The sequence below is a fragment of the Diospyros lotus genome, chromosome 8 (assembly GCF_014633365.1).
Source record: "Diospyros lotus cultivar Yz01 chromosome 8, ASM1463336v1, whole genome shotgun sequence".
NCBI classification, from domain to species: domain Eukaryota; kingdom Viridiplantae; phylum Streptophyta; class Magnoliopsida; order Ericales; family Ebenaceae; genus Diospyros; species Diospyros lotus.
In genome coordinates, this window is record NC_068345.1 from 24,961,702 (window position 1) to 24,985,686 (window position 23,985).

The following is a 23,985-nucleotide window of genomic DNA, read 5'->3' on the forward strand; positions in this document are numbered from 1 at the left end:
GATGATGGGATACCGAAACAATACTGATTCGTTCGTATGACCTGGGGACCATAACCGCTGTATTTCTAGAGGTAACATCTCGTTACCCTATTGATAATTATGTTTTAGCCCATCAAGAAAACATAATTATCCTTTAAGTATCTACACATTAAAGGCCCACACCCTATTAGATACATTAAAGCCCAAAACTTAACAGATCACTTTTTAATTGGACTTAGATTATTTGACAACCCACAATGCATAATTATTCACATATGATCCCAACGTTAGATTAAGGATCCAACATCTGTATGTATATATGTGTGTGTTCTTCTACTCTTGTATTTTTTATTCATTTTTTGTTTTCGCCGCATCATATTCAGCGTTCTTCGTCGTATCATCTCCAACATGAATGGGCGGTCACGTATGACTGGCGAACAATTCATCGAGGAAGAAAGTGATTGCAGTAGTGAAGGTAAAAATGAGTTTTCAAAAGAGGGTATTTCAAGTATATTGAAAGGTGGCTTTAAAGAGCAAAATGGATGATTACAAATAAAATTTCTCTAAAATATATATATATATATATATATACTCCTTCCCCTGACATGCCCTGCATATATATATATGTATGTACTCCTTCCCCTAACAAGCCCTGCACTCCACTCCACGTATATATATATATATATATGTACTCCTTCCCCTGATATGCCCTGCACTCCAGTCCATAACCATCTATAAGCGTAAGGCTTAAGCTGTTAGGCAGTGTCGATTTACTGTCTTGTATCATTTATGTTCAATTCAATGTTCCCCCGTGGTACAGCATTTGGTCTCTCTATATAAATAGCGTGATCCATGATTTCTTATGCTTCCGAATCTGCATATATATCGTCGTTTCAATTTCCGACAGTGCACCTCTGTTCAATCGTCTCTCTGTGTTTTATACACCAACACTTCTTAGAGTACAACTTTCCCCCTTGCATTGTACGACAGCAACACCCCGCTTTTTCCCCTTTTTAAGCCCATCCAAAGAAGTCAAAAACAGATTCCTCCCACAAACACAAACAATGGGGCCGTCCAGATCCTCTGCGTCCGTAGCCGCCCTCTGGTTTCTCGTCCCCCTCGCGTTTTCATCGGCGCTGGACACCTCCGCCGCCGACGGCGGGTCGAGCTGGAGGACCGACGAGGACGTGACGAGTCTGTTCGAGTGTTGGCTGGTCAAACACCACAGGAACTTCAACGCGCTCGGTGAGAAGCAGATGCGGTTCCAGATCTTTAAGGACAATCTAAGGTTCTGTACATTGATGATATGCTATTTCAAATTCAAAGAACATTTGACCTAGAACCGAACAAATCTTGTATCAAAACTCACGTACGACAAATTTTGTAGCCGAATTTAGTTGTTTCAACAGTTTTTGACGTCATCTTCTGATTATTCATTTTGTTTTTACCTAGCTACAGCTTTAGTTGGATGTTCCTGTTATTTGTTTTGTCCAATGTTTAGAAGTTGGCTGCAGCTGTTGATTATTCATCATTTCTATTGGTTGTTAAATTTCATTTACTACAGGTTCATCGACGAGCACAACGCCCAGAACCGGACCTACAATCTGGGTCTGAACCGGTTCGCTGACCTCACCAACGAGGAGTATCGCTCAACGTACCTGGGTGCCTCTCGCCGGAGACTTTCCGCCGCCAAGAAAAGCCACCGCTATTCACCGGTCGCCGGTGAGGCATCGCCGGAGTCCTGGGACTGGAGAGAGAAAGGTGCTGTCACTCCAGTCAAAGACCAGGGTCTCTGCGGTATGTTTTATTCACAATTTTGCGCTTACCTTTATTTGTTTTCTCCTATTATTATTATTATTATTATTATTATATTCCTGCTTTGTCTAATGTGCATTTATTATGGGTTTTCCGACCACGTGTTCTTAGGATATAATAGTAGTTATTAAAATAAAAAAATTATTATTGTTAATAATTTTTTATATTTTTTGGACAAAAATAGACTTTCCTATATATAATTCTTGCATAGTGGTCTGCTTTCGATAACGTATTGAGATTAAGCATCTTGCGCGCGCCTGTATTGTTATAATTAAAAAGTGTACCCATTCATTGTCTGGAAACTTAGGGAGTTCTTGGGCATTTTCGGCAATTGCTGCCTTGGAAGGGATCAATCAGATAGTGACTGGCGATTTGCTCTCCCTATCCGAACAGCAACTGGTGGACTGTGATGCATTCTATAATCAAGGATGCGATGGTGGCGCCGTGGACCGTGCCTACGATTTCATCACCAACGACGGCGGCATTGGCGCCGACAATGATTACCCCTACACGGGTGCTCACGGCCAATGCAACAAGAAGAAAGTGGGTTTTGAGTGCTTTGAACCAATAAGTAAAGAAAGTGGGTCTTGTTCATTCCTTTCATTTCTTTACTCTTTCTGCAGAAGAATGCCAGAGTGGTGACAATTGAGGGTTATGAAATCATTCAAGAAAACGATGAGAAGGCATTGCAGAGAGCGGTGGCACATCAGCCAGTGAGTGTTTCTATTGATGCTTCTAGCAGGGCCTTCCAATTCTATGAATCTGTAAGTCTCTTTCTTGGTTCTGTTTTAAAGTTTAACTAGTTTAAGAGGGCTTAACACTGAACCGATTAATTAACAGCCTGTACTGTATTGGTGGATGTGCTGTCGGTGTCTTGCTTAAAACAATTATGTCTAGAACGAGGTGTGCATGGCTCAATGGTTTTTGTCAACTTTCCAGGAAAAAAAAATTGTTTCTATGCGAAAGATGAATCTCTATGCAACTCATACAGCTGTCTGCCAAATAATTTAGTTGAGGAAAACTTATTGCATTTACTTAAATTTCATTGACTTTGTGACTACAGATCGTTTGAAACTTTTGATTAACATGTGGTCACGGCTAGGACGAGTGACATATTTTGGTGATTTTCTTTTATAAAGAAGGCCTCCTTACACGCATCTTTTGTTGTGGTTCACCAGAAGTTATGGCATAATTAATAATGTAGGAAAAAAGAATATAATATCATTGTCTTAATTTTTTTATGTGGTAGTGGACTATAAGAAATTTAGCTTGTCACTTACCATTTATTTAGAATTTATGTTGTTTGATCGGATGAATCTTAACCTTTTGCTTTTATTTGAATTTGAGACCAGTCGTAAATAAGAAAGCACAGAGTTATATGATTAGAAGATAAAACTTTACAACAGATATAACTTTACAACGCGCACGCACGCATTGAAAATAACTTAAACAGTATCAATGAAACATGGATATGAACGAGCAGGAAAGTTAAATGAGTCAATGGTCATTTTGGTGTCTATTATAAAATCATGGTAGATTGTTCTTTCCTTTCATAATTGCGTGAAAACAATGTTTTGAGTTCCCAATTCGCACACAATATTTAAACTCTGCTACAGAACGTACAAGTTTGGTCAATGTCTTTAGTTAATAAATATAATTAATATACATATAAACACAATCACGTTGAAATGTATATCAATTATTTCTGTACTGCCGCCCTGTTGGTAAGATGGAGGAAAGAACTATATTGCAATAGAATATTGAGAGGCAAGGTCAATAACAAAAGTTCATCTATCAAAAACGTCCAGTACACCAAGTCTTAAATAATGCTAGCAGTGGCAACAGAAAATGCTAAAAAACAGGATCACAAACCCGTGACCAGGTTTAGTGCCAAAATGTAACCGACCACTAACGTAATGACTAACAAATAAAAGCATAAAACACCTGCTCCTAAAAAATAGCAACTAATAGTTTGAATCATTCATTCAACACCCCCCGCCTCCCAATTAAAAAAATACAAAAAAGAAAAAAGGGGAAAAAATCTGGTTCCAGTGAGCATCCAATGTAGGAGGCATCTAATAATAGAATTTGGCGTAACGTTTCGGAGAATAGAGGTCTGCCTGTGCAGTCTAAAGCTTGTTTGGTCCTTCTTACAATCTGGGCAGGGCGTATTCACTGGCGAATGCGGGATAAAAGGAGAGCACAGTGTTGCTGTTGTTGGATATGGCACAGAAAATGGTGCAGATTACTGGCTTCTGAAGAATTCATGGGGAGCAAACTGGGGAGAGGGTGGCTATATCAGGATTGAGAGGAACGTGGGCGGCGCTGGCAAATGTGGGATTGCAACAGAGCCCTCTTACCCTCTCAAGAGTCCCAACCCCACCCGGGCAGCTCCATCTCTGGCAACATTTCCTCCAAATCCACCAGGTTTTTGTAGTGGTTATTATACTTGTCCCATGAACAGCACCTGCTGCTGTATCCTTGAATCAGGCACTGAATGCATAACTTGGGCATGCTGCGGATATGAGCGAGCCACTTGCTGTGAAGACCATAGTACTTGCTGCCCTCCTGAGTATCCGATATGTGACGTAGCGACAGCTTCCTGCTTAATGGTGAGAATCATACTTGGATTATCTTTATATATTCCTTATAAATCTTTCAATACTTGTTTATTACCTATTTAAGTTAATCACATAACTTATACGTACACTGGTTATATCCAAGACAATAGAATACAATTTCAATATTCTCTCTTTTAACATCACCTTTTTCATCTTTTCTAACAATCTTCATTATCATTGTTCATTTATATCTATCTATCTATCTATCTATCTATCTATCTATATATATATATATATATATACCATGTATTAAGACTTGTTATTGTTGTGGTCTGCATGGATACTTCTATAAAGGCCACAACTTGTACATGGTAACATACATGAAAATATAAGGAAAGGTTCTTCCATATTGGTTCTAGGTTCCAGTCATAACTCATGCTGCTAGTAATCAATCTTGATGTTTTCAATCAACCAGAGCAAGGACAACCAATTCCGACTTGTTAAGGCAAGAAGGCATTTTGAGGCTATGCCTTTGCGAGCCTTTGCGTGAACGACGGAAGGAGCTTAGGAAAGCGTTGGAGCTGTTAGCCGTGGATGCGGGAGACTGCCCGAGTTTGGAAGGATTGAAGAATGCCTGGGTATTCATTTCAAACGCATGGGTGCTTATTAGGTGTTCATCTACTGCTGCTTTGCATTTTGTATTGCATCTAGACAGCAAATTTAATGATGTTGGTTTTTAGTTCTATTTATGCTGCACGAATTAGGTTGCGTTCTCTTTACTTTTTAGTTCTATTTATGCTGCACGAATTAGGTTGAGTTTTGAATTCATTTTCAGTTTTCTAATTTATAAGTCTCTGTTTAGAAAATTAAAGATGCGTTTTCTTTGTCATTTTAAAAAATTATTTCTCAAAACAGAAAATTAGAAAATGCGTTCTCTTTGAAATTTTGAAAAAAAAATTTAATGATATTTTATTTAATAAATTTGATTGTTTAGTAAATTAGAAATATTTAATGTTAATATATTATTAAAAAATATACATTTTAAAGTTAATAAATTTTGTAATATTTTTTTTATTACAATAATAAAATATAAATAAATAAATGTGTTTTGAGTTTAGAATTTGTTTTAAATGAAAACACTCAAAATTTTGAATTTTCTTTATATTTTTTTTGTTTTTAAAAATATATTTTTAAAAACGGTAAAAAGAATGCCTTCTCGTTATTTTAAAAAATTAAAAATTAAAAATAACTTAAAAACAATAAAAAAAAATGCAGCCTAAGTTTCATCCAATGGTAATGTTGCAATAATAACCCTTCATATGCTGCTTTTTTCCTTTACTTCACTGTTACTTACAGGTTGTTACCTCTGAAAGGAGCTGCTAACCAAAAAGTTTGTTTTTTTATTAACATTCCTTGTGGTTTGGCTTATTTTGTAGGAAAAATGTGGTTTTAAAAACGTCCTTTAAGATCCTACGTGGTTTGGGCAAATTTGCAATGAGACCTTTATGGTTTGGTCCATTAACAATGAGACCCATATTTTATTACAAATAGCTCGAACCATAAGGTCTCATTGCAAATTGATTTTTTATTGACACTTTTTGACCATCAATATATTTGTTGAGAGCATGACAAGTAGCTTTATTGCCATGAATCTCGGATCTTTAAGATGAATTTTGGCGAAAAGATAATTATAAATTTTTTTTGAGACTTATTAGGAAAATTATTTCGATACTTAAAGTCAAATATAACTAAGGAAGATAGAGGTTGTATTGGAGAGCACTTAACTCAAATGAGAGATCCTCTTTTACTTGGCCACCCTCAACTTCGACCAATTTTTCAGCTCGATCCAATTAACAAGATTACTCTCAACCTTGATCTCTTATTTGGGCTAACTTTGTCCAAAAAAATGTCTCTCACAGATCCAAAGATAAACAAATCCTACTTAGAATTAAACTACTTAACTTGACTAGCATTTTCTTCTAAAATAAAACGATAAGTTTGATCATTATTTGAAATTATTTTTTACAGTCTAACAATCTTTTCAAATCTAGATAAATTTAGGATTAACCCCTTTTTCAAAATTTTAAGAAGGTGATCTTCATGGATAAATCTAACCTCCTCAAATCTATCTAAGATTAATATTCATGACCTACTTAAGATGTGAACATGTCAACTGAGCTAAAACTTGAATATCATATATTTGTTTTGGTGAAATTTGTTTCTATCTCTTGTTGGTTTCTTTGAGTTAATTATGGTTGTCAAGAATTGTTATTCTTGATGATTGATGTCTTGAGAAGTTGATGTATCCTTATTATTTGTCAATGGTGTAAGATTTGAATAAATTTCTGATCCTTGATTTTACTCCTCACTTTGAAAAAACATTTCTTGTATATTTGATATTCTTTGTGCTTAGGGTATTTTTTGTTGCAATTTTAGTATATTGTTCTCTATATCTCTACTTGATTTAAATGCTTTAGGTTCAAACAAGTTAGGAGAAATTAATTTCATTTTGAGTATTAAAATTTCATATTTTTGCTACATTGCATTCTTACTATCAAAGCAAGGTTTTTTGAATTTTGTTGTCTTCTACAATGTATTGAACATTGGAACTAAAAACAAGCAAAATAATTAATTTGAATTGGTCTAATTATGCTCTTTGAAAAGAGAAAACCAATTATCTTATTTATTTGAAGATTACTATATGCTTGTATTTTTTAAGAGAAATTTGTAAATAAAATTGATAAAGAATAGAGTTTGGTTCATAGGCAAGCGTGTTACCTTAGTATGAGTATATTAGACAATGAGTTGATGATAATATGTGTTAAACTATATTAGTAGAGAGACAAATCCATGCACAACTATTTTTTTTTTTTTTTTCTGTAAGTAAGAATTTCATAAAACGAAAACAAATGCGAATACAAACAAAGGCCAAGGCAAACCCTAGACCACCAAAAAATCAGGGGGAAAACAGAAACAATCACCTTCTGGACCAAGGAAAAACAAAAATAAAAATAAAAGGAAAAAAATAGAAACAAAAATAAAATATGTACAAGATATAAACAATGGCTAGAAGATAATCGCTAAAAGCCTCCAAAATGGACAGAACTAATCCACTGAGATGATCACCAGCAGAGGTAGGACTGAACAGAACACTAGACCAGAATAATAGGGCATTAGGAGAACATGAGCACAGAAGGCACTGGCACTAAACATGAAACCATAGGATCACATTAACCATCATCTAGAAGCAAAAAAATAGCATCTCATCAGAGACTAAAAAATTGGTCCATCGAGAGCTGCCAGACATAACGAAGGGTGTGACTCTGCTAAGACGACCTGAAGCAAATAGTCGCCAGAGGAGCCCAAATAACACACTGGATCTAATGCCCCAATTGATAAGCAAATCTCTCTAATTTCAAAAGCATCTGTTGTTGCGCTCCCTGACCGGCTGTCGAACCACTCCAGAATTAGAGATCTATGTTTGCATCTCTTCTCTAGTTTGCAGCAAAGTGCACCCTAGGTCATCTCTCACAAGGAGCCTCACTTTCTTCTACCAACAAAGGAGAACCAACATAACCAACAGTTTGTTTAGGGGGGGGTTTTGACAGAAAACTAATTATCAAAACAGAAAGACAATGATGGATGAAAAATCAGTAAAAGATGTGCAACCGGCTGTGTATTTGTCTCCTATGTGAAATCTTCCTCGTCCAACCTATATACCTTGGCTTGCTAGATGTTTTGATATCCGGATAACAAACTCAAAGCATCCCCAACAACCGTCCAAGGATTAGAATGATTGGAACAACAAAATGAATACAGAAATCTCTTGTAAACAAAATGCAGCCATTCACTCTCTATTCAACCTATCAGGACCTATGCAAGAACAACCGTTCAAGCACATAATATTCATTTCCTAGATGTTATACCAACCGGCTATAACATTCTGCTCTCTAAAGCATTTAACATAAAATGAAACCATGCAAATTCACACAAACCTGCCATGAACTCCATGCATTCACAAATCTGCCCAAACTAAACCAAATAGAAATGAATAAGAAACAAACAACAAACCAGATTCTTGTAGCTCATCCGGGACTCAAATTCCACATGGATTCAAGACACACAACCGGTTACAAATGCTCTAGCCTATCATTACAGCAAGGAAAACAAAATGGAACAAAAGATGTAGAAAACAGAAAAATGCTACAACAACAAAAACGGGCAGAATCCTCTCTATTTTCTCCTCTCCCTCTATCTCCTCCTCTTCTGGAAATGAATGCTAAGAGGCCTTAAATACATGGCTAAGAAAGGAAAGGCTAGGGAGGCTAGGGTTGGGCCTAGCCCAACAGAAAACAAGTGAGCCCAAGTCTGCTCCTTGAAAGTAGGCCCAAGCTCCTTTAGTAGGCCCAAGCTCCTTTAGTTGAGCCACTTCTCTAGCCCATCCAATATTCCCTAAAGCCTGGATCCATAGAGTAGAGGTAAGATAGAAAATAGTGTAAGGACAATTTGAAGCATAATAAAATAGAAACAATGAAATATCAGCAAAAATTACTTCAAATGGCCTAATAAGAATGAGGTGAAATGCCAAAATATGGTATAAATATGCATGCTATCACTCCCTCCAAATAAAGTACACCAAAATGTGAAGCACTAGCCTATTTGCGACCTGCCACGGACCCTTGCCACTTTATCTAGCAGCTGCCCATAGCACACCAGTATCCCATCGAAGCCATGACAAGTTGAATTTCTTTGATCTACAAAAGAATGACAACATCTTTTAGGAATATGTACACTAAAAAAAAGATGGCTATGTGTGATGCCCCGCTCTCATCTACTGGTGCCACTAGTGAATAATCGACCAGACTAATCACACACCAGGATATTGATGAAGAGACGAACTATGTTTCTAAGTGAAATTCCCTAGGTGGGAACTAGACTTCATCCTTCCCTTCGATCCACTCAAGGATACGAGTAAAGGAATATTAAAAAATTTTGAGAAGCTAAACTCGAAATCCCTGGTGGGCATCACCCTTCTTTGGCTCAAACCGATGAGCTAAGGATGACTTACCCAATACCCAACCAAACATCAACACTAATGACCGCTTTGCTTTCCTAAGACTTGCGACCCCTCGACAAAAAGTCAGAAAGTATATTCATAAAGAAAATATTTTAATTGGGCATTGATTTTTGCTTCATAAAAATATCTCAAGGCATTAATGCCTAGAGAAAATTAAAACTTGGCCTTCTTCAACAAGCCCATTTTCTTATACCCAAAGAAATTCATAAGAAAAAAAATTCGGTTTAAATCTCCTCTATGCAAAATTAGCCAAAATTTTACTTTAGCCAATTCTAAAACTTTCCCAAAAATACTTCAAATTTTTCTTAATTTATAAAATATTTTTGGAGCCCAAATCCATCATTTTTTTCCCATAATTTTTCAAAAATATTGAAGGAACGAAGGGGCAGCAGGGCACCAGCCACGTGCTTAGGCCACGCCAACTATAAGCTTAGCGCGTACGCAGGGCCAACTGCGCACGTGTAATACCTCGTATTACATGATATTGGAAAAATAAATAAATTCCGATTATTTGAAGGGACCTCGGGTGGTCCGAGAAGCCCAAGGGTCAATTTCAAAAAATTAATTAATTAAATTTGTCGAATTTGCGGCATAGAGTGCCTCGGGACTTGGATGTCCGGGGAAGAAGGCATGAGATTGGTAAGTGTCTTGAGATGAGGCTAATGACGCTGGAAGCAGTTCAACCGGGAATAATTTTTGAAATAAATTCTGTATAAACTCGAATGAATGCTAGCACCGAATGGTTGCAGGGAACCTCTGGGAAGCTGAGAAAACTCTAGGGATGATCCGATTTCGCAAGTGAGGCACCTTGAGACGTTTTTGGGTGGAATAAAGGTCCCGTGTAGGCACAGGGACGAAATCGATAATTTCGAGTAAAAGTTGGATATTAATTTTCATAGAAATCGACTTGGGAGTGGCTTGATGATAATTAATTTAAGCCTTGGAAGGTCCAAGTGTAATTATAAAAATCCTCAAGTGCCATTAATAAGTTCATTAAGTGGAATTATGAGATGTTTGGGGGTTAATATGTAATATGTATATGTATATGTATATATGTATTGTGGGCGTGAGGGAGGTTCCAGGAAGCTTCGTTTTTTCTCTGAAATTTGAAATGGCCTAGAGGAAGGTAACTAGAGAGTAAGGAAGAGAGAGAGAGCAATGTGAAAGAGAGGGAAGATCGGCCATGGCAGTAGCTGCCATGGCGTGCGGTGGAGCTGAGACAGCATCGGAGCTGGAGCGGCCGATAGAGGCCAGAGGTAGCCGTGGCCTATAGCAGCGGAGGTCGGCCATGGCAGCGTTGTGTGAGCAGGGGAGGCCGGTGATGGCTAGAGGTGCAGGTTGCGGTGGTGGCTGTTGTGTACGGCAGAGCTGGGGCTATCGACGGTGGCATTGCAGGCAGCGGCAGCCGATAATGGCAATGGGGCAAGCGGCGGCAGTGGGCGACCGCTGGTGGGCACGTAGGTATGGTGCGGGGAATAAGAAGGGAGAAAGGAGAAGGTGGAGAAGAAAGAGAAAATAGAAAAATAAAAATAAAAAATAAAAGAAAAGAAAATAAATTGGAGAAAAAATTGGAAAAAAATGCCATAAAATTTCAAATAAATTGGGAAAAGTTCTGGAAATTAATTCGGGGCTCAAGGAGTATGCCAGAGGCTCGAAATGAGATTTCAAGCGCATTATGGTAGTCCAATAGGCGATGCCAATGTGGGTGATTAGCCAATCTTCTTTTCCATATTTACTTGAGGTAAGTTAATTAATTCTTTTCAAAATATTTCCGTTATCCGAGATAATGAATTGTGTAGTGTTGTTGAATTGAACCCTTGAGTGGGGTTGTTTGAAAATTTGTTGATGGCTGATTTATGCCATGGTTGGTGTTGTTTGGATGTAGTGTTGATGAGTGGTTTTGCGGTGTGTGACAAAATCATAGGCTCTGGATGAATGCCTGGTGTGAATGGGTTTGTGTGGCATCTAGGTTTGATCGGGAAGGCAGTGATCCTAAAAGAGTTCAAGGTTCAGGCTAGAATTTATGCCAAAGCAGGAGAGGTTTTGAGCCAGGTAAGGGATGACCCCAAGGTGGTGGTCTTGCTAGCATTGTAAGTGTTTTTATGAGTTGCATGTAGTGGTTTACATCTGCATGATATGTGTTCTAGTGTACCTATGGCCATATGGAGGACTAGTGTTGTTGGAAGGGTTGGTCGGTGCCTTAACCTAAGGAAGTTATGAAGGCATGGAAGACTACCCATTTGTATTGCATTTTGCATTACGTGCTCTCTCATATTTCATTTACTTATGCATTGCACCCTTACTGAGTCTTTGTGATTCATGGGGTTTTACCTTATGTTGTAGATGTGCAAGTCTAGATGCAAGCAAGGATGGTGCTGAGAGGCTGTTGTGGCAACTAGCGATGTTGCCCGACTTTGTGTATTTTATTATCTCTTGTACGTATTCATGTGGTGGTATGTATATATACCCTTTTGTGTGAATGAATATGTTGTTAAGCGCTAGATGTATTTAGTTGTTGTAACTATCAAAGAGTGATAGATGATTGTTAGATTGCTTGCTGATTGCGACTTTAGTTGGTGGAGTCGGATTCAGATCAGGTAAGGATAGAGAAGGTATGTTCCCATAAATCCCCAGTACTCAGTGGGTGTAAATATGTTAGCTTTGTGCTTGGGTCACCTTTGGCTTGCTGTGAGGCAAGTTGGAGAAAGGTGAAGCTCGCTCGGATTTCGGGTCCCATTCCGCTGTTTTCCTTGTTTGTGTTTGGGACCGATTCCTTGAGTGGAGTGAAGGGTAGGACAAAGCCTAGTCCCTACCTAGGGCATTTCTTGATGAAACATAGTCCAACCCTTCCGTTGTGATTCGTCGTCTGAGTAATCCGGTCGATTATTCACCTGTGACACCTGTTAGTGTAGGTGCTCTAGACCCAATCAGATTGGGCATGTTGTACACTGACAATTGTAATCATGTTATTATTTGAATAAGGAGTTATTCAAATTCACAAGAAGTCATTCTATTAGTTTCTTGTTATTATTGTAATAACCGAATGAAACTAGATAGAAGTCCATATGATGTATACTGTGAATAATCTATAAAGATGTGAGATGATGCATCACAGTTTATAGACATCATTAAACGTCCCAAGTCGTAGCAATGTCAAGAATGGACATTGACAATTGCGGTAAGACTTGTATGTGCTATGTTTTTGCTATGTGATAGCAATGGGGGTCTCACACCCATAGGCATGGGGATGCCTAGACAAGTACATAGGTGACCAATGTTGGAGAACGTGTCACTGGACATGACTCGCCATGAGAATCCATTTTGGTTAAATGTTGATGGAATTCTCATACGAGATGGGTGTAACTAATCCTTGGACCTGAGGTTGTCACGGTCATCTCATAAGAAGACCGGTATGCTTTGACATCGTTTCGATGGGCCTAGACAAAGGCTGCACGTGGGCGATCGTTGGGTATATCATGAGGCTTATGGAGATGGGTGCATAGCCAAGATGGGACTCGTCTATCCCTTGATAGAGGATGATGTATCTAAGGCGCATTCGGTGGATATTCACTTTAAATCCATGGCCATGGTGAAAGAGATCAATAAGGAGTTATTGATTCACTTTCTATTAAGTGAAGATATCCGAAAGACCGAAGAAAACTCATGTGATCATTATCAAGCAACACATCGCCATACTTGAGATCACATAAGATGCATTGACGAGAGGATCGTATTACACGGTAACCATGCTCGTGAAAGGTTATTTGCGGATTATGAATCCTTCTGAATAATTGGGTAGGGATGACGCCTTGCTAGAGGCCAATCTTGTCTTATGTGTTCGTACCGACACATTGCCAACATATTCGGAAGCCTAATGAGTCATACGCAATAGGCACGGTCCCTGGCTTAAACTAGGAGAGTGGACGTATGGTTAAGTGAGACACTTCGGCAAGAAGTTGTGCCGTCGTAGGTTCTCACAGGAAAAGAACAAATAGACGTAATGACGTCAATATGACGAGGAGTCGTCATAATGGAAAGAGTTTCCTAAAAATGGCATTTGATTAAATTAGGAAGGAGTTTCTAATTTAATGATTTTCTATTTGTTGGAGTGGCAAATAGGAAATAAAATATTTTTAGGCTTAAGTTAATATTTGGACTAAATTAGATTTGGGCCAAATATTAAAATAAATATTATATTTGGACTAAATTAGATTTGGGCCAAATATTAAATATTATATTTGGACCAAATTAGATTTGGGCCAAATATTAAATAAAATATATTTGAGCTTGAATTAGATTTGGGCCATAATATTTTATTTAACCTATAAAAGGATTGGGCCATTTAATTATATTTCTAGTTGGACTAGAATAAGCCCACTTATGATTCTAATTAAATTAGAATTAATGGGCTAGCCCAATCCATTAGGGTTTTAGAAACCCTAGGATATTTCATTATAAATATCCTTTTATAGGTTGCCCATTATAGAGGTGATTTTTGGTGTCGTTTTTTAAAGAGTTGAAAAACGCATTGCCGTTCACTCTTCCCCGTTTCTTTTGGCATCGATTTGAAACGTGGGTGTTCTTTTACCGTCCATACACAAGCCGCGCAAAGGAGAAGGAGCTAGCACTCCTATTCCGCTCTCCTTGCCAACGGACGCGTGCCGCGTATCACGAGTTAGAGGCCGGACGCTTGGACGGCTCGAATCCGCGAACGACTCGATAATCTAAAGGTTAGATTTATTTATTTGTTTGTGAATGATTTGATTTCGACGTTGATCCAATCGCCAGGATCGGGGTAAGGTTCAAAATTTTTGAACTACGCTGCTTGCCCCGTAGCGATCTTGCTTTACTTTCAGTGGTATCAGAGCCATCGTCGAAATATTTCAATTCCTTACGGCGGATTCGGTTATGTTGTTATTTATGAAATAATTAAATAATTGTTGCGTTTGTAATTTTTTTGGATTGCAAAACATTTTTGGGTGAAGGGAAAAAGATCGTGTATGACACGAAAAATGGCGAAACGGGGTTCGGGGTGCATACGGATGCACCGGGGCATCGAAAGACGCAGCCGAGCGGGGCCCGCACGCGCAGGGGCCGCTGGGGCGCGGCCTTGCGCGCTGGTGCGCGGCCGTGCGCGCGCATGGCGCGCACAGGCGCGGCCGCGCGCGCGCAGGCGGCCCCAGGCGCGGCCGCGCGCGCGCAAGGCGCAGGCGGCGCGCGGCCGCGGGTGCGACCCGCGAGCCTTGCGCGCCCGCGCGCGGCCCCAGTGGCCCGCGCTTGCCGCCCCGCGGCCTTTGCCGCGCGCCCATGCGCGGCCCATGGGCGCCCAGCGCGCGCCAGCCGCGGCCTTTAGCCCTGTTTGGGCTGGCAGCATGTGTGACATGCTGCCCAGCCACCTCCCGGCCCCTCCCGCTCTCTCGGGCTTCGGTTTGACCGTTCTCGGGGGTCCCCGTGAAGCACCCGGGCCGACCCTTCGGTAGCCCAGTGCGTTCCGTTCTCTTTGGTGGGGCCCGACCAAATTGTTTGGCTATTTTTATTATTTTTATCCGATCCATGAGTGTATGACACTTATGGGCCGTGATTAAAAATGGGCTAGGGCCATTAATTGGGTTATTTATTAATTATTGGGCTGCTAATGTATGTTTGACATACATTGGTTGATCCAAGGCCTGTTGAGCCTTGTTAGTTAGACTAATGGATGAAGCCCAAGCCCAACACAATTAAAACAATTTTGTTTTTCCAAAATTATACAAATTTTCAATTTATTGAAAGCGTTTCATTAAGTTTGAAATAGATGCGACAATTAATTAACATAATCTAAATGAATCAATTAGATTGATTGCATAGGTGTATGGTATGGATCGAGTCGACCATTTATTTTATGTTGGGAATGAATGCTTGTAAATTTGGTTTTTGAAATAGGGCCTGCGTGTCCTGCCTCTCTTATACTCTGATGCACATTCTCTTCTCATCTCACTCCCCCCGAATGTAACTCGGGGTTTCTGATTCTATGTAATGTATGTAGAATAGAATAGAGTAGCGATAGTTGTAGTTTGTATGAAGAGCAAGAGATGGAGCCAAATTGAAGACAAGATTCGAAGACCAATGAAGGCTTGAAGAATGTGCTTATGAAGCAAGATGTGATTCTTCACCTAGGTTTGACCGCTAGCTTCCCTTCTATGGCTCGAGGGGACTAGCCGTAGTTATCCATACCATACACCGGTTTGAGTCGTTTATTATGCATTATTAATTTGATTAATTGCATGTGATGAGACCTAAATAAATAAATAATAAATCCCTCATAAATATTAAGCCAACTTGCCTTCCATCATTATGAAGCATTAGGTTTCTAGCTGGCACTTGATTTGTTGAGTCACTCAAGGTCATGTGTCACCTATGATTCCTATGTTTCATGAGCCATGAGATGTCCCTGAATGGTGGGTCCGACTTAACTAGAAATGTGGGGTTTGTTGGGTCACTCAAGGCCTTACTGAGTATAGAGGCAAAGATTGGGAGTCACATAAGATGTGCTTGGCAAGGAGTTGTCAACCCAATGAATCTAGGAGTTGCATGGAGATGCAATTGGTAGCAAGTACCTACCTAATCGATCCTAGCACAATTTGTTGAGTCACTCAAGGTTGTGCGAGGGGAGATGGGATCTTAGCTCACTAGGAAATCTTCCAACGGGATTTCCCGAGTTATGTCTTGAGGGTGGCAAACTCGCAGAAAATAGTGGGAGCAATCATAAAATGTTACTTCTTGCAATTTATGATTTCGTAATTCAATATGATTATAATAATATCTCTATTCAGTTGTTGATCCAGAATGTCTGGAAACATGTCGATAAGATCGATACTCGAGGGCAATAATACCTTCAACGGACTAATTTCTATGACTGGGAGATCATCTTGAGGATAGTCCTCATGTGTGATAAGATTCTTTATGCGATAAAGAGCTATCTTTTTACGAAGCCACCAGTTAAAGAAATAATAGCACATTAGGCCTGGACGATGCACATGGGTGATATGATCATCGCTTGATATATCGTTTTGGCTGCCATGACCCCGAAACATAGGTCGCCACATAAGAGTTATGATACCTATGAGATCATGGCTAGGCTCAAGGATCATCTGTTGAGAAGCATGTCATAGAGATGATATGATTTATCAATAGGTTGCTAGAGCTAAACTTGGGTATGGATGCCGAAACTTACCCTAGATTTGGTGCTACAGTCCCTTCTTAACGGCTATGGAAAAGACTCTTGGAGAGTGGTTATCCATACTTAGGGAGACCAAGCCTAAAATTGATTATAGGCCAAGAGAAGTGTTCTCTTAGTTGAAAGGCCCAAGGCGCACAAGGGCAAGCCCAAGAGTAAGAAAGCCAAAAAGGAAGAAGAGTTCTTCCATAGCGCAATCTGGAAGAGTCCAGAAGACTAAAACCCAAAAGGCAAAAAGGATGCAATCTATCTCCACTGTGATAAATCGAGAAGTGCAGAGTAAGAAGAGTTCTACTCAAGGCACTTCAGGTATTTATGTTATTGGAATTAATCTATTTACTTCTGATCAGTCCACATGAGTATTAGATACTGGATCTAATGCTCATACTTACACCTTTGTGTATGGGCTTAGGAGTACGAGGAGATTAATAATAGGAGAAGTGTACCTATACGTGGAAAATGGATCAAAAGTTGTTCCATTAGTTGTAGGGACCTATTTATTGACATTGCCCACAGGACTTGTATTAGAGTTACATAACTGTTACTACAATCCTAGTTTGACTAGGAATATAATTTCTAATTCTTGTTTGACAATGATGGATATTCATTTTTTTTATTTAAAGGACAATAGTTGTTCATTTGATAAAAATGAGTTGTTTTATGGTAAAACAACAGTACGTAACAGTTTATATGTCCTTGATGTTGATACTCCTATCAATAACATAAATATTAAGCGACTTAAATCAGATGATTTAAATAGCACTTATTTATGGCATTGTTTCCTTAGCCATATAAATGAGACTCGCACATCCAACTTGTATAGAGATGGATATCTCGGCACATTTGATTATGAATCATATGGTGCTTGCGAATCTTGTTTACTTGGTAAGATGACTAAGTCTCTTTTTAAAGTAAAGGGAGGCTACATAAGTGCTAGGGCTTGTGCACATTGATGTGTGTGGGCCCATATCCATCCAGGCTCGAGGTGGGTATATCTACTTCATAACCTTTACTGATGATAGATCATGTTTTGGTTATGTGTATCTTTTAAGACACAAATCTGAGACTTTTGAAAAGTTCAAAGAATTCAGATTTGAAGTAGAGAAACAAACTGAGAAAAGTATCAAAGTACTTCGATCAGATCGAGGTGGTGAATACTTGAACAGTGAGTTTCTAGATCATCTGAAGTAGAATGTGATTCTCTCACAATGGACTCCACCTAGAACATCAGAGATGAATGGTGTGTCTAAAGGAGGAATAGGACCTTGTTGGACATGGTCTGGTCCATGATGAGTCGCGTTGAACTCCCTATTTCATTTTGGGGATACGCACTCCTCACCGCGATCTTTGTTTTGAACAGGGTTCCAAGTAAATCAGTTACTCAGACTCCATATAAGATATGGAAAGGAAAGAAGCCAAATTTATCTTTCCTTAAGATTTGGGGTTGTCAAATTTATGTTAAACGTGTTGACAGTAATAAGCTACAACCCAAATCGACGAGATATCTGTTTGTGGGATATCCAAGTGGATATTACTTTTACCACCCATGTGAACAAAAAGGTGTTTTGTTGCCAAGCATGTGGTATTCCTTGAGAATGAATTCTTAGATGCTGTGGCTAGTGGGAGGAATGTTAAGCTCGAATAAGATTCGAGGCGAACCACAAACAAATACTCCCCTCCAGGAACCCAAGAAAGATCACACACAAGAAGTTGTGTCAACTCCCCAACCTTCTACACAAGAACCTCATAGGTCGATGAGGGTTCGTTGCGAGCAAGAGAGATATGGATTTCTCATCTCGGCACATGGAGATGTGCTTCTGGTTGTGAACGATGAGCCTACTACCTATGATGAGGCAATGTCTGACATTGACTCTGGGTTATGACAGATGAATGACAAAATAGCTTTCCTTAAAGGAAACCTGGTCGAGGATGTGTATATGACACAGCCTGACGGTTTTGTTACTCATAAACATGCAAATAAGATTTGCAACTTGCAAAGGTCCATTTATGGACTAAGGCAAGCATCCCGAAGTTAGAATCAATGTTTTGATGAAAAGATCAAAAAGTTTGATTTTTCACAAAAGGGAAGTTGATCCTTGTGTTTACAAGAAGGTTAGTGGGAGCGTGGTAGTCATTTTAGTCCTATATGTGGACAATATATTGCTCATAGGGAATGGTGTTCCCATGATGCAATTAGTTAAAATATGTCTTTCAAAATATTTTCTCCATGAAGAATTTGGGAGAAGCAGCCTATATTCTGGGAATAAGGATCTATAGAGATAGATCCAGGAGGTTGCTAGCACTCTCCCATAGTGCGTACATTGAGCTTGAATTAGATTTGGGCCATAATATTTTATTTAACCTATAAAAGGATTGGGCCATTTAATTATATTTCTAGTTGGACTAGAATAAGCCCACTTATGATTCTAATTAAATTAGAATTAATGGGCTAGCCCAATCCATTAGGGTTTTAGAAACCCTAGGATATTTCATTATAAATATCCTTTTATAGGTTGCCCATTATAGAGGTGATTTTTCGTGTCGTTTTTTAAAGAGTTGAAAAACGCATTGCCGTTCACTCTTCCCCGTTTCTTTTGGCATCGATTTGAAACGTGGGTGTTCTTTTACCGTCCATACACAAGCCGCGCAAAGGAGAAGGAGCTAGCACTCCTATTCCGCTCTCCTTGCCAACGGACGCGTGCCGCGTATCACGAGTTAGAGGCCGGACGCTTGGACGGCTCGAATCCGCGAACGACTCGATAATCTAAAGGTTAGATTTATTTATTTGTTTGTGAATGATTTGATTTCGACGTTGATCCAATCGCCGGGATCGGGGTAAGGTTCAAAATTTTTGAACTACGCTGCTTGCCCCGTAGCGATCTTGCTTTACTTTCAACACCCGCAGGTGGGAGCAAGGCGTTACAGCACGTGACACCACGCGGGCGGCGTGCACTAGCTAGCCGTGCGCAATGCGCCAGTAGTGCACATGCACACGGTGTTAGGAACCAGCCAACCGTGTAGCTTCGATTCTGCCTTCTTTGATCCGTAGAGTTGCAAGCGCAAACTCCTCCAAGTCGGTTCACACGATCGACCCTTTTCCACGACGCCTCGAGTAGTACTAGCAAACCCTAAGTGGCATATTTATAGAGTTAAAAAACCATAATTATGCCTTTGAAAAACCCTAAACGATTTAGGTCTGGCCCATAATCATATTGGGCCGTATCTCTCTTTTAAATTATGGAACGGGCTCGACCTAAGTGTGTGACCCCTTAGGTCCACCATTGGGCTAGATGTAGGCCAGCTCTATTGGGCTATATGAAGGCCCAACTCATTTAATTAAACTCTTTAATTAAACTTATAGGCTTCTTAATTAGCACATCTTATGGGCTTCTTAATTAAACTCTTTAATTAATAGTTTTAGAATCAATCAAATTAATTATAAAACCCTACATATCATGGTTAATGTCTAGCAACATGCTGTGAATACCTAGCCAACGATGAAAAAACACGGACCTTTTCAATTGCAAATACCGTGCAGTAAATCATTTCATCAATCTATGTCCCGATTGAATTTAGGGTATGGTTTTATGACGAAACCCTAATCATTCAATAACTATGTATCCATTCCAGATTTATGACTTGATAGGTGAAATCAAAACACCTTTTGATTTCCACCTCACCTTGGCCAAGGATTTCCTCAGTCATGAAATCATCGGAATACACAGGACATCTTCTCATCTTATCGATAAGTGATGAATTCTATTTCGACATCCACAAGCCTTCATATGTGATAAGGTTACACCCAGTGATAATTTGTTAATGACTCCATTGGAATCCAAAAAGAACCAAAGCGTAACCAGTCAAATATAATACTACCATGATGTCTCAAGTCTAAGGACCAATCTGCACTATTGCAACACAAAAATTCCAATTCGACAATAAACAATTACCATTAGGAATTCTGTAGCGGGTCAGTTCAGTGTACTTATTCTTATAATAAGCACCCACATATATGCACTAGTGTCCATACACCAATGTCTATGAAACAAGACATTCTCCTAATTGAGCATGCATCATATATGCTAGTCTATCCGAGTTATTAGTGTCCAATCCTAATAACTCTATGACTAGGAACATTTAAGATCAAGGCTTATAAGGAATATGTTTCATGATCATCATCTCTATGCACGACCATATTCCATGAGCCTATTTGATCTATGGACTTTGTCAAAAATGGAAATAATAAAGACAACCATCAATGACAAATAAGACATAATGCCGTACAATAATAATTGATTGAAGATAAAGAGCCACAATGAAAAAAAAATATGATCAATTACATGTAAATATAATTGGCTTATGGGGCATAACTCTAACACACGGCACGCTAGGTAACAACAACTGCCTCTTTCCTATGCTTCTTAACCCTCATTTTTCTCTCTCTTTTTTTTTTTTCCCTAGAGTTTAAACATACTCAAATACATCAAATATTTCCTCCATTCTCAATAACAAGGATTACACAACCCACTTGATGTTTACGCAACATACATAAAAAATAAAGATATAAATCCAAGTTTAAGCTTCAACAAGCCTTGAACTATCATTTCAAAAATATCTGGGTGCCTTCTTTATTGATCATGCATACTTTAACCCTCCAATACTCATTTTCCCTTTTGATTTTCCACATCTACAAGTGAGGTAAAAATCTCATGAGCCAAAACTTGTTAGGTTTGAATAGCAATGGCACCAACACCAAGAAAGGGGGTGAATTGGGTTGTTTTTAAAAATTGATTGAACTTGAAAATCCTTTTGATAAAAAATGAGATTTTAGTGTAAGTGAGGATTAATGAAATGCTTGGAACAATAAATGAAACAAAGAGTACAAGAAAATAAGAGACACAACGATATATAGTGGTTCGACTTAAATCAAGCCTAATCCACTACCTTAGCTCCTCACTAAAGATTTTTAATCAATTCACTAAAAACCTCATGTCTCTCCGAATAGGCCCTCTAGCAACAAGCTAGGAAATTACAATCTCTTACTTAGATAAGCAAGCCCTCTAGCAACAAGTTAGGTATTTCAACCCCTTACTTCAATAAGCAAGTCCTCTAGCACAACAAGCTAGGAATCAAAATCCTCATACAAGCAATGTAGGCCCTTTAGCAAAACAAGCTAGGAAAAATACAAAGACATACAAGATAAGAGAGGATCTGAGAAACAATATTCTCAGTTACAAATTCTCTCAAAAATAAAGACAAGGCTTGAAAATGAATTTACAAAATAAATACAATGCCTTGAAAAGAGAACGAATTTACCAATGAAGTATAACAATGATCTTAGCACTCGGGAGCTTGTAATGTAATCTATTGGTTGTCTTGATTCATCCATTTCATCTCTATTTATAGAGGATCTCAAGTCCATTCAAAAATATAGCCGTTGGAAACTTGAACAATGGAGAATCTAGCTGTTGGAAGCTGTATGCGACATAAACTGTTGACATTTGATGAAGAACTATTAACAGTATTGAAGAACTGTCTTTATTTTGAAGCTGTCGACATTTAGATACAGAAAAAAAGGTTTGAAACTGTCGACATTTAAATAAAAAATCTCGATAGTTTTATAAAAATTTTTGACATTTTGAAACAAACTATCGACAATTTGTCAAGATAAAAATTCACTGAAATTGGGATGCTATAAAATTAACTTTGCTTGATGATACAATCCACAACATATTTACATATCCACAACAAACTGTCGATAGTAAATGTCCACATTTTCTTTTATTTATATTTTACCTTCCATTCACTTTAATACGTAAATGTAAATAAGAAAGTACCCCTCATTTGAATTCAATAAAAATATCAAAAAAATCAAAATCTATAACAATAAGAAAGTAGAATTTTGGTTTTAGTACAAATTCAGGATTTAAAAATTTTACCACTCCCAAAATACATACCTTATATTTCTTGAAAAAATCATTAAAAATCATTTTAACAACAATGAATATTAACTATCAAAATACCGGAAGATAGTTTTTCGAAATAAAAACATTTTCTTATATGTCTCCTTATAATGCGCTAACCTTCCAGACTTAGAAAAAATATTGAAACCTTATCAAAAAGGAGTTTCGAAACATGATGCATGAACTAAAGGATTTTTCAGACATTTGAATTTCAGGCCAAAACCTTTCATGCATGTTTCAAAATATGAAAGCTTATTTTGAAATATGAGATTACCATAAATGATTTTTCATACTTAAGATTGGTTTTTCATCAAACACATTTATGTTCTAGTTGGTCTTTTACCTTAGAACAATTTTAGCTTTATGTTGACCAATGACTTCAAAACTAATTTGAAAATCATTTTAGAATATTCTTTTAAGACTAAATACTTGACTTTGCAAATCTCCAACTAATATAGAAAATCATAAATCATTTTGGTTTTCATTTTAACTAAGCACTTGAAATTGATTTTTGTTGAAAACCATAAACTTGACTCTTGACTTTGGGATAAAACAAAGTATTATTTTTCATCATCAAAACTAAACATAAGTGTAAAACATCAAAACTCAATAACGGTGTAATGCAAGGTAAATATGAGCATAAATATTCATGAAATGCAAGATTATGCATATGTGGATGGTCTTCTTTTCCTCAGCAACCCTCCTCAGTTGAGACATGCAACAACCTACCCTTTTCCTCCCAATGTTCTAGTCATTCTTATGGCCAAAGGTCCCACTAGTACACAAAGAAGCATGCATGCTTGCAAATACCATGAAATTTCATAACAAATACTTACAAAGTATGCATGACCACCCTTCTATGGGGTCATCCCTTACTTTGAGTTCTTTGATGCTTTCCAAATACTTCTTCTTCTCTTCATTTCCTTTCTTTCTTTCTTTCTTAACTTACGGGAGACTTCTTCCAATGTCTCTAAATTTCTCTTTTTTCTATTTAAGAAATTTATTTTGTCTTGATTTCACACAAACTTAAGATCAAATCCTACCTCTTGATCTTACTTTATGAGAGAAAATCTCAACCTTCTAAACTAGCACAATCCATGCCATTAAAATATTTAATCTCAACCCTTAATCAAAACAATAGAGATTAGATCTCCACCATATAAAGAAACACAATCCATGCCAATTGGAGATTTTAATACAAGCCATTGAATCTTCTCCCATCTTAATTCCAAGACTACATCTCAACCCTTGCATCACCTTGGACTTCCAATTCCAAAATTGGCATTTTTCATATTTATTTAATTTCGCCCCATCACATGAGTGACAAATTTTCTTTTCTTTCGCATTTAAATAATTCTCACATTTTCACCCATT

General features: G+C 38.2%; 1 protein-coding gene across 1 annotated transcript; it reads left to right on the top strand.

Annotated features, from left to right (window-relative positions):
* The first annotated feature begins 641 nt into the window (after positions 1-641).
* LOC127807122 (cysteine proteinase mucunain-like) lies at positions 642-5,097 on the top strand. Its single transcript, XM_052344763.1, has 6 exons — positions 642-1,267; positions 1,544-1,776; positions 2,102-2,337; positions 2,418-2,558; positions 3,960-4,406; positions 4,831-5,097. Exons 1-6 carry the CDS (start codon positions 1,044-1,046, stop codon positions 4,903-4,905), a joined length of 1,356 nt encoding a protein of 451 aa, XP_052200723.1. The 5' UTR covers positions 642-1,043; the 3' UTR covers positions 4,906-5,097.
* Positions 5,098-23,985: the final 18,888 nt, after the last annotated feature.